The sequence below is a fragment of the Taudactylus pleione genome, unplaced genomic scaffold (genome assembly GCF_031769625.1).
Source record: "Taudactylus pleione unplaced genomic scaffold, aTauple2 ptg000012l, whole genome shotgun sequence".
Taxonomy (NCBI): domain Eukaryota; kingdom Metazoa; phylum Chordata; class Amphibia; order Anura; family Myobatrachidae; genus Taudactylus; species Taudactylus pleione.
This window is the reverse complement of record NW_028284415.1, coordinates 22,709,274-22,729,613: the sequence shown is the minus strand read 5'-3', so window position 1 is coordinate 22,729,613 and position 20,340 is coordinate 22,709,274. Positions and strand designations below refer to the sequence as shown.

Genomic DNA, 20,340 nt, shown 5'->3' with positions numbered 1-20,340 from the left:
TTTTGCCTGTTCCCCGGGTTGGGAGCGCGGCTAATGACGTCATCGCGGCTGACTCCGCCCCCCCTCGACTGGCATCTATGGAGGAATTCCCTGTTCTGCCTGTGACGAGCCCAGTGGTTGGCCCCGCCCACCCGCGGCTGATTGGTTCTGTTCCTGTGGATGAGTTCCCTGCTCTGTCCAGCTCTGCTGCTGCTGGCCCCGCCCACTCGCGGCTCATTGGTGCTTCTATGGAGAAGGTTTTCCCTGCTCAGTCTCTACCAAGTCAGGCTGTCAGCGTTGCTGCAGGAGCTCAGCGTCAGAAGGAGATAGTGAGAGAGGATTCCCCTGCGTTCCCACTACAAAGGCTGCCTGTCAGTGCTGATGAGGGAGTTCAGTGTCAAAGTCTGGGACTGACAGAAGATCTTGCTGCACTGTTTCCAGCCAGCCCTGCTGACAGCTCAGCTGCTGGGTCTCTGCATTGCACCTGGACTGAGTCGGAAAGTGAATGGGACTCTGTGTCTGCGGCAGAGAGCAGCCCAGCTCCTGTCAGGGGTAAGGAGGAGGAGGGGGATTTCATTGTGGTGAAAGGTAAACGTGGAGTGTCTACTGCTGGCTCTGCCAAAAGGCAGAAACTGACAGCAGCAGTAAATGTAACAACTAGCAATCGTTATGTAGGGTTATGTGTGGAGGAGGGAGAGAATAGTGTAACCTGCAATATGGAAAATGTGAGTAGCACAGAGGTGGTGGGAGGAGCTACAACTGCTATTTTGTCTTTACAGTCTGATAATGTTTTGCATAAGGGGGATGCTGGGGTTTTTTCTCAGGAATCTAATGTGTCCTCTATACCATGTGCACAACCTGTCAGAGAGGATGGCTCTGTTTTGATTTCACCTGACGGTTCCTACCTGGCTTCCGAGGATGTACAGAATTTTATGGAGGTCTGTAGTGGAACTTGAGTTGTATGTTATTTTATGTCAATGTCTTTTTCTGTCCTTTTTATTTGTAATCCTCTTTCCTGATGCAAACTTTTAATTTGGTTTCCCTGAATGTTAGGGGAATTAAAACAAAAGCTAGAAGATCTGCAATTTTTGAGGATCTCAAAGGAAAAAAAGGGGACTTATATTGCTTGCAAGAATGTGGTGTGTGTGAGGCTCCTGCAAGTGATGAGTGGCCTTATGGTGCTACTATTTGGTCAGGCTCTCATAAAAATAAAAATGATGGGGTGGGGATTCTTGCAAAGGGGAAGGATTTTGTTTTTGATTCTTATACCATTATTGAACCAGGGCGGTGCATTTTGGTGCACGTGTGTTACAGGGGTTTTAAGTTTCGTCTGATAAACGTGTATGCGCCTGTTGATAAGAATGAACGGAAGGACTTGTTTGCAAAATTGTGTTTTTTTCTCCCAGGTAGATTACCTGTGTGTTTGGTTGGTGACTTTAATTGTATTATGGAGAAGTGTGATAGGCAGAGTGTGGGAGTGAGTGTAGTGGATGTGACGGGTAGAATGTTGAAGAGTGTGATTACTGATTTTCAACTGGTGGATGTGTCGTGTGCATGTGGCAAGGGAAAACCGAAGCCTACGTATAGGGCGGATAGGGGACAAATATTTTCTAGGTTAGATTATTTGTTGTTAGGGAGAGGCTTGTCGTATATTCTTTATGACCAACAGAGGGTGCTGTATTCAGATCATGAATGCTTGTTGTGTGAGGTTGAATGTGTGGATGGTATGGATTATGGTAGGGGTGTGTGGAAAATGAATGTGAGACTACTTGAGGATGAATATGTGAGGAAGTGTTTTGGACAACAATATCCTAAGTGGAAAGAGTGCAAGACTGATTTTGAGAATGTGCTTGATTGGTGGGAATGGATGAAAGTGAAAGTGAGTATGTTTTTTCGTAAAATGGGACGTAATATAGCTGAGCGAAACCGTAATCGGTATGATTTGTTGTATAAAAGGTTGGATTTTTTGTATGCTTTGCAAGATATGGGTCATGATGTTGCTGAGGATATTAAGTGTGTTAGACAAGAAGTGAATGAGAGGTTGGATGAGAGAGGGAAGCAAATTATCTATAGAGCGAAAGTGGAACATATGGAACAGGATGAAACCTGTAGTCGATTCTTTTTTAAGAAAGTGTGTAATGGTAACAGGGATATGGCTGTTATTCTGGATGAAAGTGGTGTGGATGTGACAGATATGAATGGTATCATGTTTGAAGTGGAGAAGTTTTATAAGAATTTGTATAAGTGGAAAGAAGTTGATAGGGATATGCAAGAGGATGTTTTAAACATAATCTCAGAAAAAGTGGATGTAATAGAGTATGAGAACTTAACGGATGCAGTGTTGTGTGATGAGGTGGAGTATGTGTTAAAAAGTATGAGTAGGAATAAGTCGCCCGGACGAGATGGATTGCCTGTGGAATTTTATGTGAGTATGTGGGAGTTTGTTAAGGATGATTTGGTTGAAGTGTTGCATTTTATTTTTAAGAATGGGTGTATGAATGATGCTATGAAAGAAGGAGTGGTAGTTTTACTTCATAAGAAAGGTGATAGGAGAGTCTTAGCAAATTGGCGTCCTATTACGTTGCTAAATACAGATTACAAGATTTTCGCAAAGTGTTTGGCGTGCAGAATGAAAGTGGTAATTCAGCAAGTGATTGGGGAGGAGCAAGTCTGTGCAGTGCCTGGAAGACGTGTGCATGATAATTTGATGTTGTTTCGGGATATGATTGGTGATGTGTTAGGAAGAAAGCAGATGTTGTATGTGATGGCGTTAGATTTTGAGAAAGCGTATGATAGAGTGGGTCATGACTTTATGTTTAGAGTGTTAGAGCGTATGAGTTTTCCAACTGTCTTTGTAGATCGGATCAGACTTTTGTATGAGGGTGCTTGTAGCAGAGTGCTGGTGAATGGCCATTTGAGTGAGCATGTGAAGATTGACTCTGGCGTGAGACAAGGGTGTCCGTTATCACCAATTCTTTTTCTTTGTGTGTTAGAACCTTTGTTGTGTATGTTGCGTAAGGATAAAGTAGTGCGTGGTTTTTTAGTACCTGGGTGTAAGGGTGAATGTGTGAAAGTTTTGGCATATATGGACGATGTTGTAGTAGTAGGTGGAAATAAGGCTACGTTGGACAGAGCAAAATTAAAAATTAATATTTTTTGTGGAGGATCCGCTTTTAAAGTTAATTGGCAAAAGTCCAAAATAAAATGTTTTGGAGATGATACTGTGCAGGATAACCAGATGGAATGTGTGCAAGGAGGTCTGAAAGTTTTGGGGGTTGTGTTTGAGGAATCTTTGAATGGGAAGGAAAGTTGGGATGAGGTTGGGAGAAAGGTAGTAAAAAAATTAAATTTTTGGAACTTGAGAAAGTTATCTATTTATGGGAAAGTACTTGTGTTAAAAGCTGTTATTTTACCTATGTTGCTTTACGTTGCTAATGTTTTTCCTCCTGGGCCGGGAGTTGTGAAAAAGTTAAACAGGATTTTGTTCCTTTTCTTTTGGGGTTCAAGGATGGAGCGTTTAAAGAGAGAGTTTGTAATTAAGGAATGTGGGAATGGAGGCGTGAACTTTCCAAATTTGGAGTTTTTCTTTGGTGTGAACTATATTGCACAAGTTTTACGTTTGTTGGATGGTGAAACTAAAGCTGCATGTATGATGAGATATATGGCTGGATGGATGTTATGTAGTTTGAAATGGCGTTTGAGGAATAATTCTTTACCTATGGCTCAGTGTGTCTGTAAGTGGTATGAGGTGATTGAGGCTTTTATTAAAAAATTTGATTTGTTAGGTGTGGAGTTGAATGAATGGCGTGATAAGAAGAAAGTTGTTAAGAGACTGAAAGATAGGGAAGAGGTTTGTGTGATTGATGGTTTGACTGCTCATGTAAGTGCAAAAGTTTGGAAACAGCTCAGTGTGAAAGGTCAGACAAATAAACAAAAAGAGATTGTGTGGATGAAATTGCATGGTGTGCTGTCTGTAAGAGAATTCCAAAAAAAGAGAGATTTGGTGCGATCGGATGAGTGTCCTAGAGAGAGGTGTACAGGGTGTGAAAGTGTCTTGCATGTTTTTTGGAATTGTAGGTATGCTCAGAAAGTATGGAAGAAACTGGGTGTGTTATGTAAGGAGCTAACTGGTGTACAATTTATGGGATGGAAGGTGGCGATGTTTGGTTTTGGCGCAAGTGGCAAAGTGAATGAAAGATTGCTTTGGTTGTTTGTGGCTTGTGTGTCTGAAGTATTGTGGAATGTGCGGAATATATATATTTTTAAGAAAGAGGTTGTTAAAATCAAGGAATGTTCCCGGATGGTTTTGGGAAAGTTATACCTCTGTTATAGGTGGGATAGGCATACTGGAGGAGATGAGGATGCGGAGGGCATGTGGAAGCATAGAAAATGGAAGGATTGGGTGCTTCTAGATTAAATATTTTGTCTTTTCTATCCAGCTTATTCTCTGTTTCTGCATTGTTATTTCTTGTTTAATTGCTAAATTAGGATGTTTTTTTGACATTTTGTACTATTGAACGATTACTCTTTTTATAATAAAAAAAGAAGCCTGTGATGTGTTGGAGTACTTGCTGCCCTTGGTGGTTGTGAAGTATGTTCCGTACTGAATGGTTTCAAAAAAAAAAAAAAAAAAAATCTGTTCTTATCAGTTTAATATCTGATACGCCCCCTATCTGGGGGCCATATATTAAATGGATTTTTAGAACAGGGAGATGGAAGAAGAGCTTGCTCTGTCCACTCCACGCATTGACCTGGTATTGCATTACTTCCAGGACCGGTGCACCTTTCCTAAACTGTTATCCAAAAATAGAAAAGAACTATTTAACTCTTTCGTTTCACTTTGTTTCATTCTTACAGATTCAACAAACTAGTCTTTTGCCTGTGTCTGCACGTCATGCAATCAAATGACAATACCACCACCTGCTGCGCCTCCTGCACTCACCTGCTTGCACTTTGGCACTTCTTAACACTTCATTTGGTTTATGTACGTAACTACTGAAAATAAACAAGATCTGTTTATTTGGTGTCGTCTCGTCTGGTGCCTTATTGTGTCTACATTTGTTTTTCTCCATTTAGGCCTATGTCTGGGATTGAACCCAAATTATATATCATTGGAGTTGAGTTGCAGAGTAATTTGGAAATCAATTGCACAAAGAACGTATTGCATAATGAACGTATGCTACAGTTTGAGCTCTGATTTTCCAACCCACCCAGGTGATGCCACATTTAGATTTTGAATTCGTTTGCGTCTCTTTTTCACTTTTTTGGCACCAAGAAGTGTCAACCAACCACACGGATAGATTGAACTTTTGCACATGGATAGATTGAACTTTTGCAGTCGTGAATTGGCCATCTTTTCATTTGGACAACTTGAATATTTTGCAAACTTTGTCCCCACATAGAAATTTGGGAGACTAGGTTTATGCTTAATCTTTTGAAATTGGCGCTCATTTGGTCAAGCAATTTGTTTCCAATAAATGGTTTTGTTACGGGTTTAAATGTGCCTCTTTCGGCATCGTGCGACCATCAAGAAACCTTTTTGGGTCCCTATTTGCAAGGACAATCAATTGGAGAAAGCATCTCGTGGTCTGTGTCTCCCTCCAATGGACCTCAGCAAGCAAGTGCAATACTTGTAAACATCAGAACACACTGACATCAGAGTAGAATGTTGGTTGTTTGAAAATTAGAATGAGAATGCACCAACATTCTGTGTTCTGACTGTCAACATTCTCTTCTTCCTGAACATTCCGTAGACACTGTGAACATTCCGAGCAATGTTTCTGAGCATTTCAATGAAGGGTTACACTGTCTAATAAACTGCAGGGACACGGCTCGAAGAAAGGAAGGCCGCAAAGCGTCTTTTGGGTGGGTGTGGCAGAGGTTTGCAGGAGGCGGTGCCAATGCAAATCATGCAGCTAGCAAGAGAGTATGGGAAAGAAACCCAGAGCACTTCTGCTTGTAACTAAGCTATGGTAAAGGCAAGTGGTGGGCAACAAAAAAAAAAAAAAAAAAAAAAAAAAGGCCCTTGCTGTGGGTCAGTCATTGCAGTAGCTGGAAGCACCTTGGACAGGGCCGCAAGCAGCAGGAGGCCGCTCTTCATAGATTATTGGTGGCTGCTCTAGCATTCTCCTTGATTGTGTGAGTCAGGTCAGAACGGAGCGTGTTTTTTCCGTGCCCTTAATGGGTTATCGCTTCTCGGCCTTTTGGCTAAGATCAAGTGTAGTATCTGTTCTTATCAGTGCTGACTGACTGGACTGTGGCTACACTCGGGCCCCAGAGGACCTGCTGCCGCATTTTTTCTGGACCTGCACCGGCCGAGGAAGCTGAAAGAGGACTGCTGAGAGGAAGAAGGATTCGACTTGCCGAGGGTTAGACTTGCTGCTCTGCCCTCTGAAGAAGCGACTGCCAAGCTCCGACCAGCGTCCCCCAGACTGCCGACTGCGACGAGGAAGGACTACAAGTAGCAGAGGGTCAGACTTGTTTGCTCTGCCCTCTGTGAAACCGACCTCCGACCAGCGACGACCAGACCCTGCGACGAGGAAGGACTTCGACCAGCATTGGGCTAGACTTGTTTGCTCTGCCCTCTGCGAAGCCGTCTCCCGACCTCCGACCAGCGGCGACCAGACCCTGCGACCGCGACGAGGAAGGACTTCGACTGGCATTGGGTTAGACTTGTTTGCTCTGCCCTCTGCGAAAGCGACTTCCGACCTCCGACCGCCGCAGACCCTTCTCCAGCCCAACTTCGACCCCGGGCAAGAAGCAGGAGAGATGGCCTCAGCTGCCCCCACCCCGGTGCCAGCCTCAGCCTCCGCTCCAGCCACCTCTGCCAGGAAGAAGGCGGCAAAGAAGGGACCGAAGCCGGCCGAAGCTCTGCCCGACCAGGTCCCATCCACCTCCACCGCCCCTCCAGCAACAGCCCCCGAGAAGCCCAGCCAGACCCAGCCCAAGGGTACCCCAGCCTTGGAGCCCTGGATGAGGCAGACCGTCGTGATGAAGCTGAAGGAGGTGGAAGGAAAGATGCCGGACATGACGACGGAGACCTTCGGCAAGAAGATGATCCTTGAACAGGGGTTCTCGACCGCTGAAACCCTCAGCATACAGAACTACATCAAGGGCATCTTTTACGTGACCTTTGCCTCCATTGCAATCTGCAAGAGGTACTGGGAAGCGGTGAAAGCGGCGAGGCCTGAATCCCCTTTCTCTCGCTTTGTGGGCAATTGCCCTATTCAAAGAGAGGAGAGGCGGGTGACGGTTTCAATGCGGAACCCACACACGCCTGGCAAGGACATCGCCACTTTCCTGGGCCGTTTCTGCACGGTGATCAAGGAGCCCTCCAAGATCCTGGACAGGAATGGCTTCTGGACAGGCAAGTGGGCTGTCATCGTCAAGCTCCTAAAAGACAACTGGAGCCCCGATGGAGTTGTGCACCTGCCACAGTTCTTCTCCCTGGGCGCATCTGCAGGATTTCTCAGTTATCCGGACCAGCCGCGGATCTGCAAGACCTGCGGTGGGAAGGACCACATTGGGAGAGACTGCAAGGTGGCAGCCTGCAAGAAGTGCAAGGTGGCGGGACACGACACCAAGGATTGCCCCACCCAGAAGACATGCAACCTCTGTGGGGAGGTGAACCATGTCTACAGAGACTGCCCCAATAGGGCAAAATCCTACGTGGCAGCAGTGACTGGACAAGGCCAGCAGAGGCGCCAGGAGGGTAAGAAACCTTCCATCCCCACCCCACCCCCCCGCACCCGTCCTACCCTTCCTACCCCACCCCTTCCCACCCATCCTACCCCACGCCCTCCTCCCACTGTGACAGCAACTCCCACCCCCACTGCTGGCACAACCCCTCCCCCCTCTCCCTCCCGCTCCCTTCTCCATCCCACTGTCTCTTCCACCCCCCCTGTCTCTCTCCTCTCCGAGGAAGAGTTTCCCCCTCTTGTATCCTCTGCAGGCACTCAACAGTCGAGCAGGAAGCGAAAGGAGTTTGACAGCCCAGCTGCTGACCCCGACCCTTCCAAGAAGTTGGCGGTAGAACAGGTCGAGAACCCTCTTCCACTAGAGGACGAGATGGAGGCGATGGTGGAAAGCCTCGTGGAGGAGGTAGTACCTGACCTTAATGCTGACAACTTAATCGAACAGCTGATCCAGAGCTGTATGCAGCCGCCCCAACAGGGCGACCCAGCAACCGTTCAAGAGGAAGCACCGCCCGACAAGAGTGGTAGCTAAATGTATTTTCCGTGTTCTAACCTTTTTTCTCCCAACTAATGGTGTCTTTTTCCCTTTTTACCATTAATGTGAGGAGTATTAAGGATAAGTTTAGAAGACAGTCTGTGTTTGCATTTTTAGATACTCAGAAATGTGATGTTTACATGTTGCAGGAATGCTCTATTCCTTTTTCCAGGTCTTATAGACATCTGGGCCGGCAGTGGTCTCACGGTCCGTCCTATTGGTCTGGTGGGGGTGAGTGTAAGTCTGCAGGGGTCGCCATTCTTATTAGGGGGAGCCTCTTCACACTAGATTCTGTTCAGGAGCTCGTCTGCGGCAGATTGCTTATCGTAGACGGCTCCTGGGCAGGTGAGCCTATTAGGCTAATCTGTGTGTATGCACCCCCTGGTAAGAACGAGCGTTTGGAGCTTTTCCAGACCCTGCGGCTGCAGCTCGCAACCACTAGGGCAGTAGTGATGGCCGGAGATTTCAACTGCCCCATGGAAGAGGATGGACGCAGCACCTGCAACACTGCTAAGCTTGATTTGACATCTAAACTGCTCATAGAAATGGTAACCGAAGCTTCTCTGCGGGATGCTGTGGGCTCCATGGGGGCTGGCTCCGTGAATTACACGTGGAGCCGCCCCGATGGCTCGGTGCATTCCCGCATTGACTTTGTGTTTACCTCTAGAGCAGTGAAGCAGAACAGGCATGCTATGGTTCCCTGCTTCTTCTCTGACCACAGAGCCATTCTCTTCCAAGGAGACCTGGGCAATGGTTTTCCTCCTGGCCCAGGCTCCTGGAAGTTGAACTGTGCTCTGCTGGAAAGGGAGGAGGTGCTGGCCGAGCTGAAGGATGCCTACATCACATGGAAGAATGATAAATGCTATTTTGAATGCATGAGTGATTGGTGGGAATATGTTAAGGCTAACATTCGCAGTTTCTTTCAGGTCAAAGGAAGACAACAGGCGTGCGACCGAAAGAGGAACTTCAAGGGACTGCAGAGACAACTGCAGTCCCTGCAGGACCTCCAACGGTGCGGCTGGGACGTGAGAGATGATCTGGAGGAGACCAAAAAGAGCCTGAAAGGGCACTTCGAGGAGGAATCCAGACGCATCGTCTTCCGTTCCAAGGTGGAGAACCTGGAGAAGGGTGAGAAATGTAACTCTTTCTTTTTCAGGAAACTCCACTCTGGCCACACGCCCCTGACTGAGCTGCGAGATGAGACCGGTATTCCCAGGCAGGGGAAGGAGGGCGTCATGAAGGTCATCACGGACTACTATGGCGACCTCTACTCCCCAAAGACGACGGACAGTACTGTGGCTGATGAGTTCCTGTCAGGTATCACTAACACTATTGATCCTGCAGGTAAAGCAGCCATGGATGCTCCCTTGGTGTTGGAGGAGTTGCACTCTGCCGCTAAATCCTTTAGGCAGGGCAGGACCCCGGGCAGTGATGGTCTCCCAGCAGAGCTCTATGTAGCGCTGTGGGACCTCATTGGCCCGGACCTGCTCGAGCTGTACAAGGAGATGGTGGTGGAGGGCAAAATGCCTCCTTCACTGAGGGAGGGACTGATCACGATCTTGTATAAGCGTAAGGGGGAGAGATGTGAGCTGAAAAATTGGAGGCCCATCTCTCTCCTGAACGTGGACTACAAGATCCTGGCCAAGGTACTTGCCAACAGGCTGAAGGCTGTCATCGGACAGATCATTCACCCGGACCAGACCTGCGGCATTCCTGGCCGCAGGATTGCAGATAGCCTTGCCCTCCTCAGAGACACGGTCCATTACATCAAGGACCGGAACGTGCATGCGGCTCTGGTCAGCCTTGACCAGGAGAAGGCCTTTGACCGTGTCTCACATGAGTTGATGGGTAGGGTCCTGCAGAGGTTTGGGCTTGGTGAAATGTTTTGCACGTATGTTAACCTGATGTACCTTGATATTCACAGCTCGGTGTTGGTGAACGGCTGGAAGACTGACCCCTTTCCTATTCTATCTGGGGTCAGACAAGGCTGCCCTCTTTCACCTCTTCTTTTTGTTTGTGTTATAGAGCTCCTGGCTGTATGCATCAGACGGAAACCAGAGATCAGAGGGGTCATCGCACCGGGTCCAGACCGTAGAGAGGCCAAGTGCTCGCTGTACATGGACGACGTCACTGTCTTCTGCGCTGACCAGAGTTCGGTGACAGCACTCGTCCAGACCTGCGAGAGCTTCGGCCGAGCTTCAGGGGCAAAAGTCAACTGCGGGAAGTCAGAGGCTATGCTGTTCGGGCAGTGGCACCTGTCATCCTCCGCTCCATTCCCCTTTGCTGTCAAGCCGGACTTCATCAAAATTCTGGGAGTCTGGCTTGGTGGTGAAGGTGCGGCCCTGAAGTGCTGGGACGAAAGACTTGCCACTGTAAGGCAAAAAATTGGACTGTGGAGCCTCAGAGACCTTACCATCGAAGGAAAAGCACTTGTACTGCGCAACGAGATCCTTCCCGTTCTGCAGTACACAGCGCAGGCCTGGCCACCTCTGGTCACGGTCTGCAGGGCCATCACAAGGGCAGTGTTTCACTTCATCTGGGGCTCCAAGATGGACAGAGTAAAGCGGACAGTTATGTACAAGGAGCCCCTCAAAGGTGGAAAGGGAATACCAGATATCCCCACCATGCTGCGAGCCTTCTTTGTTTGCAACTGTATCCGCAGGACTTTGTGTGAGACTGATAATGACTCTGCAGGAAACTCCATGTCTCGCTTTTTCCTCCTACCCCTTTGGAGGGCCCTAGGCTGGGCTAAGTGGGACAGCTCCATCCCTTACAACTGGAACACTCCCTGGTTCTACCTGGACGTGTCCAAGTTTGTGAGGGAGCACCAACTGGAGGGAGTTAAACCTGACTTGTGGAAACCAAAGACTATCCACAAGCTCATCAGAGCAAAAGACGTCATGGAGCCTATTCCAGGGCTCCCTTCAGCAACTGCCAAGCAGGTATGGGACAATGTGGCCTCCAAAAGGCTCACAAATAGACACAAGGACATGTCATGGATGGCAATCCAAGGGGGTCTGCCCCTAAGGACATTCATGCACTCCCGTAACCTGTGCAGGTACAGACATTGCCCCTGGTGCATCTCTCACGAGGAAACAGCTATGCACTTGTTTTGGGACTGTACTTATGCACAGTTGTTGTTAGATGCCCTGGAAAATGAACTCAAAGACTGTGTGCCAAGGAGCAACCTTTCGTACCACTCGGTACTTTACGGACTGTTTCCTGGCACCCACACCTATGGGGCAATCCAGGAGGCCTGGCGCCTTATGAACTGTGTTAAGGACGCTTTGTGGCTTGCCAGGAATCGCCTCATTCTGCGGAGGGAGAGGATGTCTATCCAGGACTGTCGCAGGCTGATTCACAGCCTGCTAAGAGACTATTCCATCACGGACAGCCCTGAGGAAGAAGAGGACTAAACCCCCCTTCTTCTGCCCCCTCCCCCCATGCTTGATTGTCCAACAAGGACTGGGACAGTGGCCCCTTCCCCCATTTTTCACAGAGACTGATGTTTTGTTGATATGTCTTTCTATTTATTTACCCTTCCCATATATGTGTCTGTCTTTCAATAAAAACTTCAGTTCTGTGATTCCCCCCTCCCTTCCCCTCTACCCTCCACACCCATAGACCTTGTTGATTGTTGTTTTTGTTTAAGTAGTGAATGAATAATGCAAAGTATTATGTATAGTATAGGATGCCTTGTGCTATATGTTTTGCAATGCATTATATTGTATGTTTGATTATGTTTGATAGTGTATTGGGTTTAGGCTGTGCTGCGACACAGTACACTTGTATGTGTGATTTATGTATGTTTTTTGCCATCTTTATGTTAATAAAGAATGCTTTTTTCAATCAAAAAATCTGTTCTTATCAGTGCTGACTGACTGGACTGTGACTACACTCGGGCTCCAGAGGACCTGCTGCCGCATTTTTTCTGGACCTGCACCGGCCGAGGAAGCTGAAAGAGGACTGCTGAGAGGAAGAAGGATTCGACTTGCCGAGGGTTAGACTTGCTGCTCTGCCCTCTGAAGAAGCGACTGCCAAGCTCCGACCAGCGTCCCCCAGACTGCCGACTGCGACGAGGAAGGACTACAAGTAGCAGAGGGTCAGACTTGTTTGCTCTGCCCTCTGTGAAACCGACCTCCGACCAGCGACGACCAGACCCTGCGACGAGGAAGGACTTCGACCAGCATTGGGCTAGACTTGTTTGCTCTGCCCTCTGCGAAGCCGTCTCCCGACCTCCGACCAGCGGCGACCAGACCCTGCGACCGCGACGAGGAAGGACTTCGACTGGCATTGGGTTAGACTTGTTTGCTCTGCCCTCTGCGAAAGCGACTTCCGACCTCCGACCGCCGCAGACCCTTCTCCAGCCCAACTTCGACCCCGGGCAAGAAGCAGGAGAGATGGCCTCAGCTGCCCCCACCCCGGTGCCAGCCTCAGCCTCCGCTCCAGCCACCTCTGCCAGGAAGAAGGCGGCAAAGAAGGGACCGAAGCCGGCCGAAGCTCTGCCCGACCAGGTCCCATCCACCTCCACCGCCCCTCCAGCAACAGCCACCGAGAAGCCCAGCCAGACCCAGCCCAAGGGTACCCCAGCCTTGGAGCCCTGGATGAGGCAGACCGTCGTGATGAAGCTGAAGGAGGTGGAAGGAAAGATGCCGGACATGACGACGGAGACCTTCGGCAAGAAGATGGTCCTTGAGCAGGGGTTCTCGACTGCTGAAACCCTCAGCATACAGAACTATCTCAAGGGGATCTTTTATGTGACCTTTGCCTCCATTGCAATCTGCAAGAGGTACTGGGAAGCGGTGAAAGCGGCGAGGCCTGAATCCCCTTTCTCTCGCTTTGTGGGCAATTGCCCTATTCAAAGAGAGGAGAGGCGGGTGACGGTTTCAATGCGGAACCCACACACGCCTGGCAAGGACATCGCCACTTTCCTGGGCCGTTTCTGCACGGTGATCAAGGAGCCCTCCAAGATCCTGGACAGGAATGGCTTCTGGACAGGCAAGTGGGCTGTCATCGTCAAGCTCCTAAAAGATAACTGGAGCCCCGATGGAGTTGTGCACCTGCCACAGTTCTTCTCCCTGGGCGCATCTGCAGGATTTCTCAGTTATCCGGACCAGCCGCGGATCTGCAAGACCTGCGGTGGGAAGGACCACATTGGGAGAGACTGCAAGGTGGCAGCCTGCAAGAAGTGCAAGGTGGCGGGACACGACACCAAGGATTGCCCCACCCAGAAGACATGCAACCTCTGTGGGGAGGTGAACCATGTCTACAGAGACTGCCCCAATAGGGCAAAATCCTATGTGGCAGCAGTGACTGGACAAGGCCAGCAGAGGCGCCAGGAGGGTAAGAAACCTTCCACCCCCACCCCACCCCCCCGCACCCGTCCTACCCTTCCTACCCCACCCCTTCCCACCCATCCTACCCCACGCCCTCCTCCCACTGTGACAGCAACTCCCACCCCCACTGCTGGCACAACCCCTCCCCCCTCTCCCTCCCGCTCCCTTCTCCATCCCACTGTCTCTTCCACCCCCCCTGTCTCTCTCCTCTCCGAGGAAGAGTTTCCCCCTCTTGTACCCTCTGCAGGCACTCAACAGTCGAGCAGGAAGCGAAAGGAGTTTGACAGCCCAGCTGCTGACCCCGACCCTTCCAAGAAGTTGGCGGTAGAACAGGTCGAGAACCCTCTTCCACTAGAGGACGAGATGGAGGCGATGGTGGAAAGCCTCGTGGAGGAGGTAGTACCTGACCTTAATGCTGACAACTTAATCGAACAGCTGATCCAGAGCTGTATGCAGCCGCCCCAACAGGGCGACCCAGCAACCGTTCAAGAGGAAGCACCGCCCGACAAGAGTGGTAGCTAAATGTATTTTCCGTGTTCTAACCTTTTTTCTCCCAACTAATGGTGTCTTTTTCCCTTTTTACCATTAATGTGAGGAGTATTAAGGATAAGTTTAGAAGACAGTCTGTGTTTGCATTTTTAGATACTCAGAAATGTGATGTTTACATGTTGCAGGAATGCTCTATTCCTTTTTCCAGGTCTTATAGACATCTGGGCCGGCAGTGGTCTCACGGTCCGTCCTATTGGTCTGGTGGGGGTGAGTGTAAGTCTGCAGGGGTCGCCATTCTTATTAGGGGGAGCCTCTTCACACTAGATTCTGTTCAGGAGCTCGTCTGCGGCAGATTGCTTATCGTAGACGGCTCCTGGGCAGGTGAGCCTATTAGGCTAATCTGTGTGTATGCACCCCCTGGTAAGAACGAGCGTTTGGAGCTTTTCCAGACCCTGCGGCTGCAGCTCGCAACCACTAGGGCAGTAGTGATGGCCGGAGATTTCAACTGCCCCATGGAAGAGGATGGACGCAGCACCTGCAACACTGCTAAGCTTGATTTGACATCTAAACTGCTCATAGAAATGGTAACCGAAGCTTCTCTGCGGGATGCTGTGGGCTCCATGGGGGCTGGCTCCGTGAATTACACGTGGAGCCGCCCCGATGGCTCGGTGCATTCCCGCATTGACTTTGTGTTTACCTCTAGAGCAGTGAAGCAGAACAGGCATGCTATGGTTCCCTGCTTCTTCTCTGACCACAGAGCCATTCTCTTCCAAGGAGACCTGGGCAATGGTTTTCCTCCTGGCCCAGGCTCCTGGAAGTTGAACTGTGCTCTGCTGGAAAGGGAGGAGGTGCTGGCCGAGCTGAAGGATGCCTACATCACATGGAAGAATGATAAATGCTATTTTGAATGCATGAGTGATTGGTGGGAATATGTTAAGGCTAACATTCGCAGTTTCTTTCAGGTCAAAGGAAGACAACAGGCGTGCGACCGAAAGAGGAACTTCAAGGGACTGCAGAGACAACTGCAGTCCCTGCAGGACCTCCAACGGTGCGGCTGGGACGTGAGAGATGATCTGGAGGAGACCAAAAAGAGCCTGAAAGGGCACTTCGAGGAGGAATCCAGACGCATCGTCTTCCGTTCCAAGGTGGAGAACCTGGAGAAGGGTGAGAAATGTAACTCTTTCTTTTTCAGGAAACTCCACTCTGGCCACACGCCCCTGACTGAGCTGCGAGATGAGACCGGTATTCCCAGGCAGGGGAAGGAGGGCGTCATGAAGGTCATCACGGACTACTATGGCGACCTCTACTCCCCAAAGACGACGGACAGTACTGTGGCTGATGAGTTCCTGTCAGGTATCACTAACACTATTGATCCTGCAGGTAAAGCAGCCATGGATGCTCCCTTGGTGTTGGAGGAGTTGCACTCTGCCGCTAAATCCTTTAGGCAGGGCAGGACCCCGGGCAGTGATGGTCTCCCAGCAGAGCTCTATGTAGCGCTGTGGGACCTCATTGGCCCGGACCTGCTCGAGCTGTACAAGGAGATGGTGGTGGAGGGCAAAATGCCTCCTTCACTGAGGGAGGGACTGATCACGATCTTGTATAAGCGTAAGGGGGAGAGATGTGAGCTGAAAAATTGGAGGCCCATCTCTCTCCTGAACGTGGACTACAAGATCCTGGCCAAGGTACTTGCCAACAGGCTGAAGGCTGTCATCGGACAGATCATTCACCCGGACCAGACCTGCGGCATTCCTGGCCGCAGGATTGCAGATAGCCTTGCCCTCCTCAGAGACACGGTCCATTACATCAAGGACCGGAACGTGCATGCGGCTCTGGTCAGCCTTGACCAGGAGAAGGCCTTTGACCGTGTCTCACACGAGTTGATGGGTAGGGTCCTGCAGAGGTTTGGGCTTGGTGAAATGTTTTGCACGTATGTTAACCTGATGTACCTTGATATTCACAGCTCGGTGTTGGTGAACGGCTGGAAGACTGACCCCTTTCCTATTCTATCTGGGGTCAGACAAGGCTGCCCTCTTTCACCTCTTCTTTTTGTTTGTGTTATAGAGCTCCTGGCTGTATGCATCAGACGGAAACCAGAGATCAGAGGGGTCATCGCACCGGGTCCAGACCGTAGAGAGGCCAAGTGCTCGCTGTACATGGACGACGTCACTGTCTTCTGCGCTGACCAGAGTTCGGTGACAGCACTCGTCCAGACCTGCGAGAGCTTCGGCCGAGCTTCAGGGGCAAAAGTCAACTGCGGGAAGTCAGAGGCTATGCTGTTCGGGCAGTGGCACCTGTCATCCTCCGCTCCATTCCCCTTTGCTGTCAAGCCGGACTTCATCAAAATTCTGGGAGTCTGGCTTGGTGGTGAAGGTGCGGCCCTGAAGTGCTGGGACGAAAGACTTGCCACTGTAAGGCAAAAAATTGGACTGTGGAGCCTCAGAGACCTTACCATCGAAGGAAAAGCACTTGTACTGCGCAACGAGATCCTTCCCGTTCTGCAGTACACAGCGCAGGCCTGGCCACCTCTGGTCACGGTCTGCAGGGCCATCACAAGGGCAGTGTTTCACTTCATCTGGGGCTCCAAGATGGACAGAGTAAAGCGGACAGTTATGTACAAGGAGCCCCTCAAAGGTGGAAAGGGAATACCAGATATCCCCACCATGCTGCGAGCCTTCTTTGTTTGCAACTGTATCCGCAGGACTTTGTGTGAGACTGATAATGACTCTGCAGGAAACTCCATGTCTCACTTTTTCCTCCTACCCCTTTGGAGGGCCCTAGGCTGGGCTAAGTGGGACAGCTCCATCCCTTACAACTGGAACACTCCCTGGGTCTACCTGGACGTGTCCAAGTTTGTGAGGGAGCACCAACTGGAGGGAGTTAAACCTGACTTGTGGAAACCAAAGACTATCCACAAGCTCATCAGAGCAAAAGACGTCATGGAGCCTATTCCAGGGCTCCCTTCAGCAACTGCCAAGCAGGTATGGGACAATGTGGCCTCCAAAAGGCTCACAAATAGACACAAGGACATGTCATGGATGGCAATCCAAGGGGGTCTGCCCCTAAGGACATTCATGCACTCCCGTAACCTGTGCAGGTACAGACATTGCCCCTGGTGCATCTCTCACGAGGAAACAGCTATGCACTTGTTTTGGGACTGTACTTATGCACAGTTGTTGTTAGATGCCCTGGAAAATGAACTCAAAGACTGTGTGCCAAGGAGCAACCTTTCGTACCACTCGGTACTTTACGGATTGTTTCCTGGCACCCACACCTATGGGGCAATCCAGGAGGCCTGGCGCCTTATGAACTGTGTTAAGGACGCTTTGTGGCTTGCCAGGAATCGCCTCATTCTGCGGAGGGAGAGGATGTCTATCCAGGACTGTCGCAGGCTGATTCACAGCCTGCTAAGAGACTATTCCATCATGGACAGCCCTGAGGAAGAAGAGGACTAAACCCCCCTTCTTCTGCCCCCTCCCCCCATGCTTGATTGTCCAACAAGGACTGGGACAGTGGCCCCTTCCCCCATTTTTCACAGAGACTGATGTTTTGTTGATATGTCTTTCTATTTATTTACCCTTCCCATATATGTGTCTGTCTTTCAATAAAAACTTCAGTTCTGTGATTCCCCCCTCCCTTCCCCTCTACCCTCCACACCCATAGACCTTGTTGATTGTTGTTTTTGTTTAAGTAGTGAATGAATAATGCAAAGTATTATGTATAGTATAGGATGCCTTGTGCTATATGTTTTGCAACGCATTATATTGTATGTTTGATTATGTTTGATAGTGTATTGGGTTTAGGCTGTGCTGCGACACAGTACACTTGTATGTGTGATTTATGTATGTTTTTTGCCATCTTTATGTTAATAAAGAATGCTTTTTTCAATCAAAAAAATCTGTTCTTGGGAAACATGGGGTGGAGTACCTGTTCTGCCTCCAGAGGTTTGGATGTCGCTTCTGGGGGAGAATGGGGAAAAACCCTGTGGAGTACTGTGCTGGGGGAGGACTGACTCCTGGTAGAGAGTGGGGAAACACTCGGCGCTAGTATCCGCTGTCCTAAAAGGGGGCGAAGGAGGCCCCTGCGTTGGAGCGGAGAACGGCCGGGGCGTAGTACTCACTCTCTTAAGGGTGGTTGGTCCAGTACCCTGGCAGGGAACGGAGAAACACTTGGTCTTGCCAGGGCCGGGAGCAGCCTGAAGCCCGAGGTGCCTGTGCCCCTGGTATGGCAGAGCCAGGGGTGCCTGAAAATGCACGGGTATTGGTCACACCCATTGCACTAGTACGGCACTTTGCACTTGCACTTCACCTACTTCTGTCTGCACTTTCCTTTGCCCCGGCCTTTTGGCTAGGGCAAGGATAATTTTTATTTTTCCCACGGCCTGTAAGGCTGGGGTCTTATTTATTTATTTTACACGTGTGTTTGCACTTTTTTTGCACCTTCACTACACATTTTTATGTTATTTGTGTGTTGTGTCACGTGTTTTGATGGGGTTTAGGTGAGACCCTTATGGGCCACCTCTCCCCTTGTAGCCATGGCCCTCTCCTTTTGGGGAGGGCTGAAGGTTTTGTTCGTTCCCCAGGGGGAAGCTTCGGCCAACCCTGGGGAGAAAGGGACGACCCCGAGCCGTGAGGCGGAGGGAAGTCTGAAGACCCTTGCCCCCTAAGGGGCCTTTTGGCTCCGGGGGTCGGGGACTCAAGGGGTCTCCTCAAGCTTCGGCGAGGGGAGATCCGAAGACCCTTTTCTCCTCAGTTGACCTTTTGGCTCTGAGGAGTTGGGGAGTAACGGGGCCCTTCTCCTTTTGGAGAGGGTCCAAGGTCCTATGCCCCCAGCACAGTTTTGCACTGTTTTCCACTGGGTGTTTGAAGCCATTGCACCTCGGGCTTCAGAAAAAAAAAAAAAAAAAAAAATCTGTTCTTATCAGTTTAATATCTGATACGCCCCCTATCTGGGGGCCATATATTAAATGGATTTTTAGAACAGGGAGATGGAAGAAGAGCTTGCTCTGTCCACTCCACGCATTGACCTGGTATTGCATTACTTCCAGGACCGGTGCACCTTTCCTAAACTGTTATCCAAAAATAGAAAAGAACTATTTAACTCTTTCGTTTCACTTTGTTTCATTCTTACAGATTCAACAAACTAGTCTTTTGCCTGTGTCTGCACGTCATGCAATCAAATGACAATACCACCACCTGCTGCGCCTCCTGCACTCACCTGCTTGCACTTTGGCACTTCTTAACACTTCATTTGGTTTATGTACGTAACTACTGAAAATAAACAAGATCTGTTTATTTGGTGTCGTCTCGTCTGGTGCCTTATTGTGTCTACATTTGTTTTTCTCCATTTAGGCCTATGTCTGGGATTGAACCCAAATTATATATCATTGGAGTTGAGTTGCAGAGTAATTTGGAAATCAATTGCACAAAGAACGTATTGCATAATGAACGTATGCTACAGTTTGAGCTCTGATTTTCCAACCCACCCAGGTGATGCCACATTTAGATTTTGAATTCGTTTGCGTCTCTTTTTCACTTTTTTGGCACCAAGAAGTGTCAACCAACCACACGGATAGATTGAACTTTTGCACATGGATAGATTGAACTTTTGCAGTCGTGAATTGGCCATCTTTTCATTTGGACAACTTGAATATTTTGCAAACTTTGTCCCCACATAGAAATTTGGGAGACTAGGTTTATGCTTAATCTTTTGAAATTGGCGCTCATTTGGTCAAGCAATTTGTTTCCAATAAATGGTTTTGTTACGGGTTTAAATGTGCCTCTTTCGGCATCGTGCGACCATCAAGAAACCTTTTTGGGTCCCTATTTGCAAGGACAATCAATTGGAGAAAGCATCTCGTGGTCTGTGTCTCCCTCCAATGGACCTCAGCAAGCAAGTGCAATACTTGTAAACATCAGAACACACTGACATCAGAGTAGAATGTTGGTTGTTTGAAAATTAGAATGAGAATGCACCAACATTCTGTGTTCTGACTGTCAACATTCTCTTCTTCCTGAACATTCCGTAGACACTGTGAACATTCCGAGCAATGTTTCTGAGCATTTCAATGAAGGGTTACACTGTCTAATAAACTGCAGGGACACGGCTCGAAGAAAGGAAGGCCGCAAAGCGTCTTTTGGGTGGGTGTGGCAGAGGTTTGCAGGAGGCGGTGCCAATGCAAATCATGCAGCTAGCAAGAGAGTATGGGAAAGAAACCCAGAGCACTTCTGCTTGTAACTAAGCTATGGTAAAGGCAAGTGGTGGGCAACAAAAAAAAAAAAAAAAAAAAAAAAAAGGCCCTTGCTGTGGG

The 20,340-nt window shown here is 49.2% G+C and overlaps 2 protein-coding genes, 1 non-coding gene and 2 pseudogenes across 3 annotated transcripts; all 5 read left to right on the top strand.

The window, feature by feature from the left end:
* The first annotated feature begins 4,586 nt into the window (after nucleotides 1–4,586).
* Nucleotides 4,587–4,767, top strand: LOC148542621 (U2 spliceosomal RNA; annotated as a pseudogene).
* Nucleotides 4,768–6,166: 1,399 nt separating this feature from the next.
* Nucleotides 6,167–6,266, top strand: LOC148542620 (U2 spliceosomal RNA; annotated as a pseudogene).
* A 670-nt stretch (nucleotides 6,267–6,936) lies between these two features.
* Nucleotides 6,937–8,205, top strand: LOC148542619 (uncharacterized). The gene has a single exon (XM_088468501.1). The coding sequence runs from the start codon at nucleotides 6,952–6,954 to the stop codon at nucleotides 8,203–8,205; it is 1,254 nt and encodes a 417-aa protein (XP_088324627.1). The 5' UTR covers nucleotides 6,937–6,951.
* A 4,892-nt stretch (nucleotides 8,206–13,097) lies between these two features.
* On the top strand, nucleotides 13,098–18,696 carry LOC148542618 (uncharacterized). The gene is made up of 2 exons (XM_088468518.1): nucleotides 13,098–13,992; nucleotides 18,563–18,696. The coding sequence occupies exons 1-2, from the start codon at nucleotides 13,098–13,100 to the stop codon at nucleotides 18,694–18,696; spliced, it is 1,029 nt and encodes a 342-aa protein (XP_088324644.1).
* A 204-nt stretch (nucleotides 18,697–18,900) lies between these two features.
* LOC148542617 (U2 spliceosomal RNA) lies at nucleotides 18,901–19,093 on the top strand. Its single transcript, XR_015877888.1, has one exon. It is a non-coding gene; the product is annotated as a U2 spliceosomal RNA (small nuclear RNA).
* The last annotated feature ends 1,247 nt before the right edge of the window (nucleotides 19,094–20,340 follow it).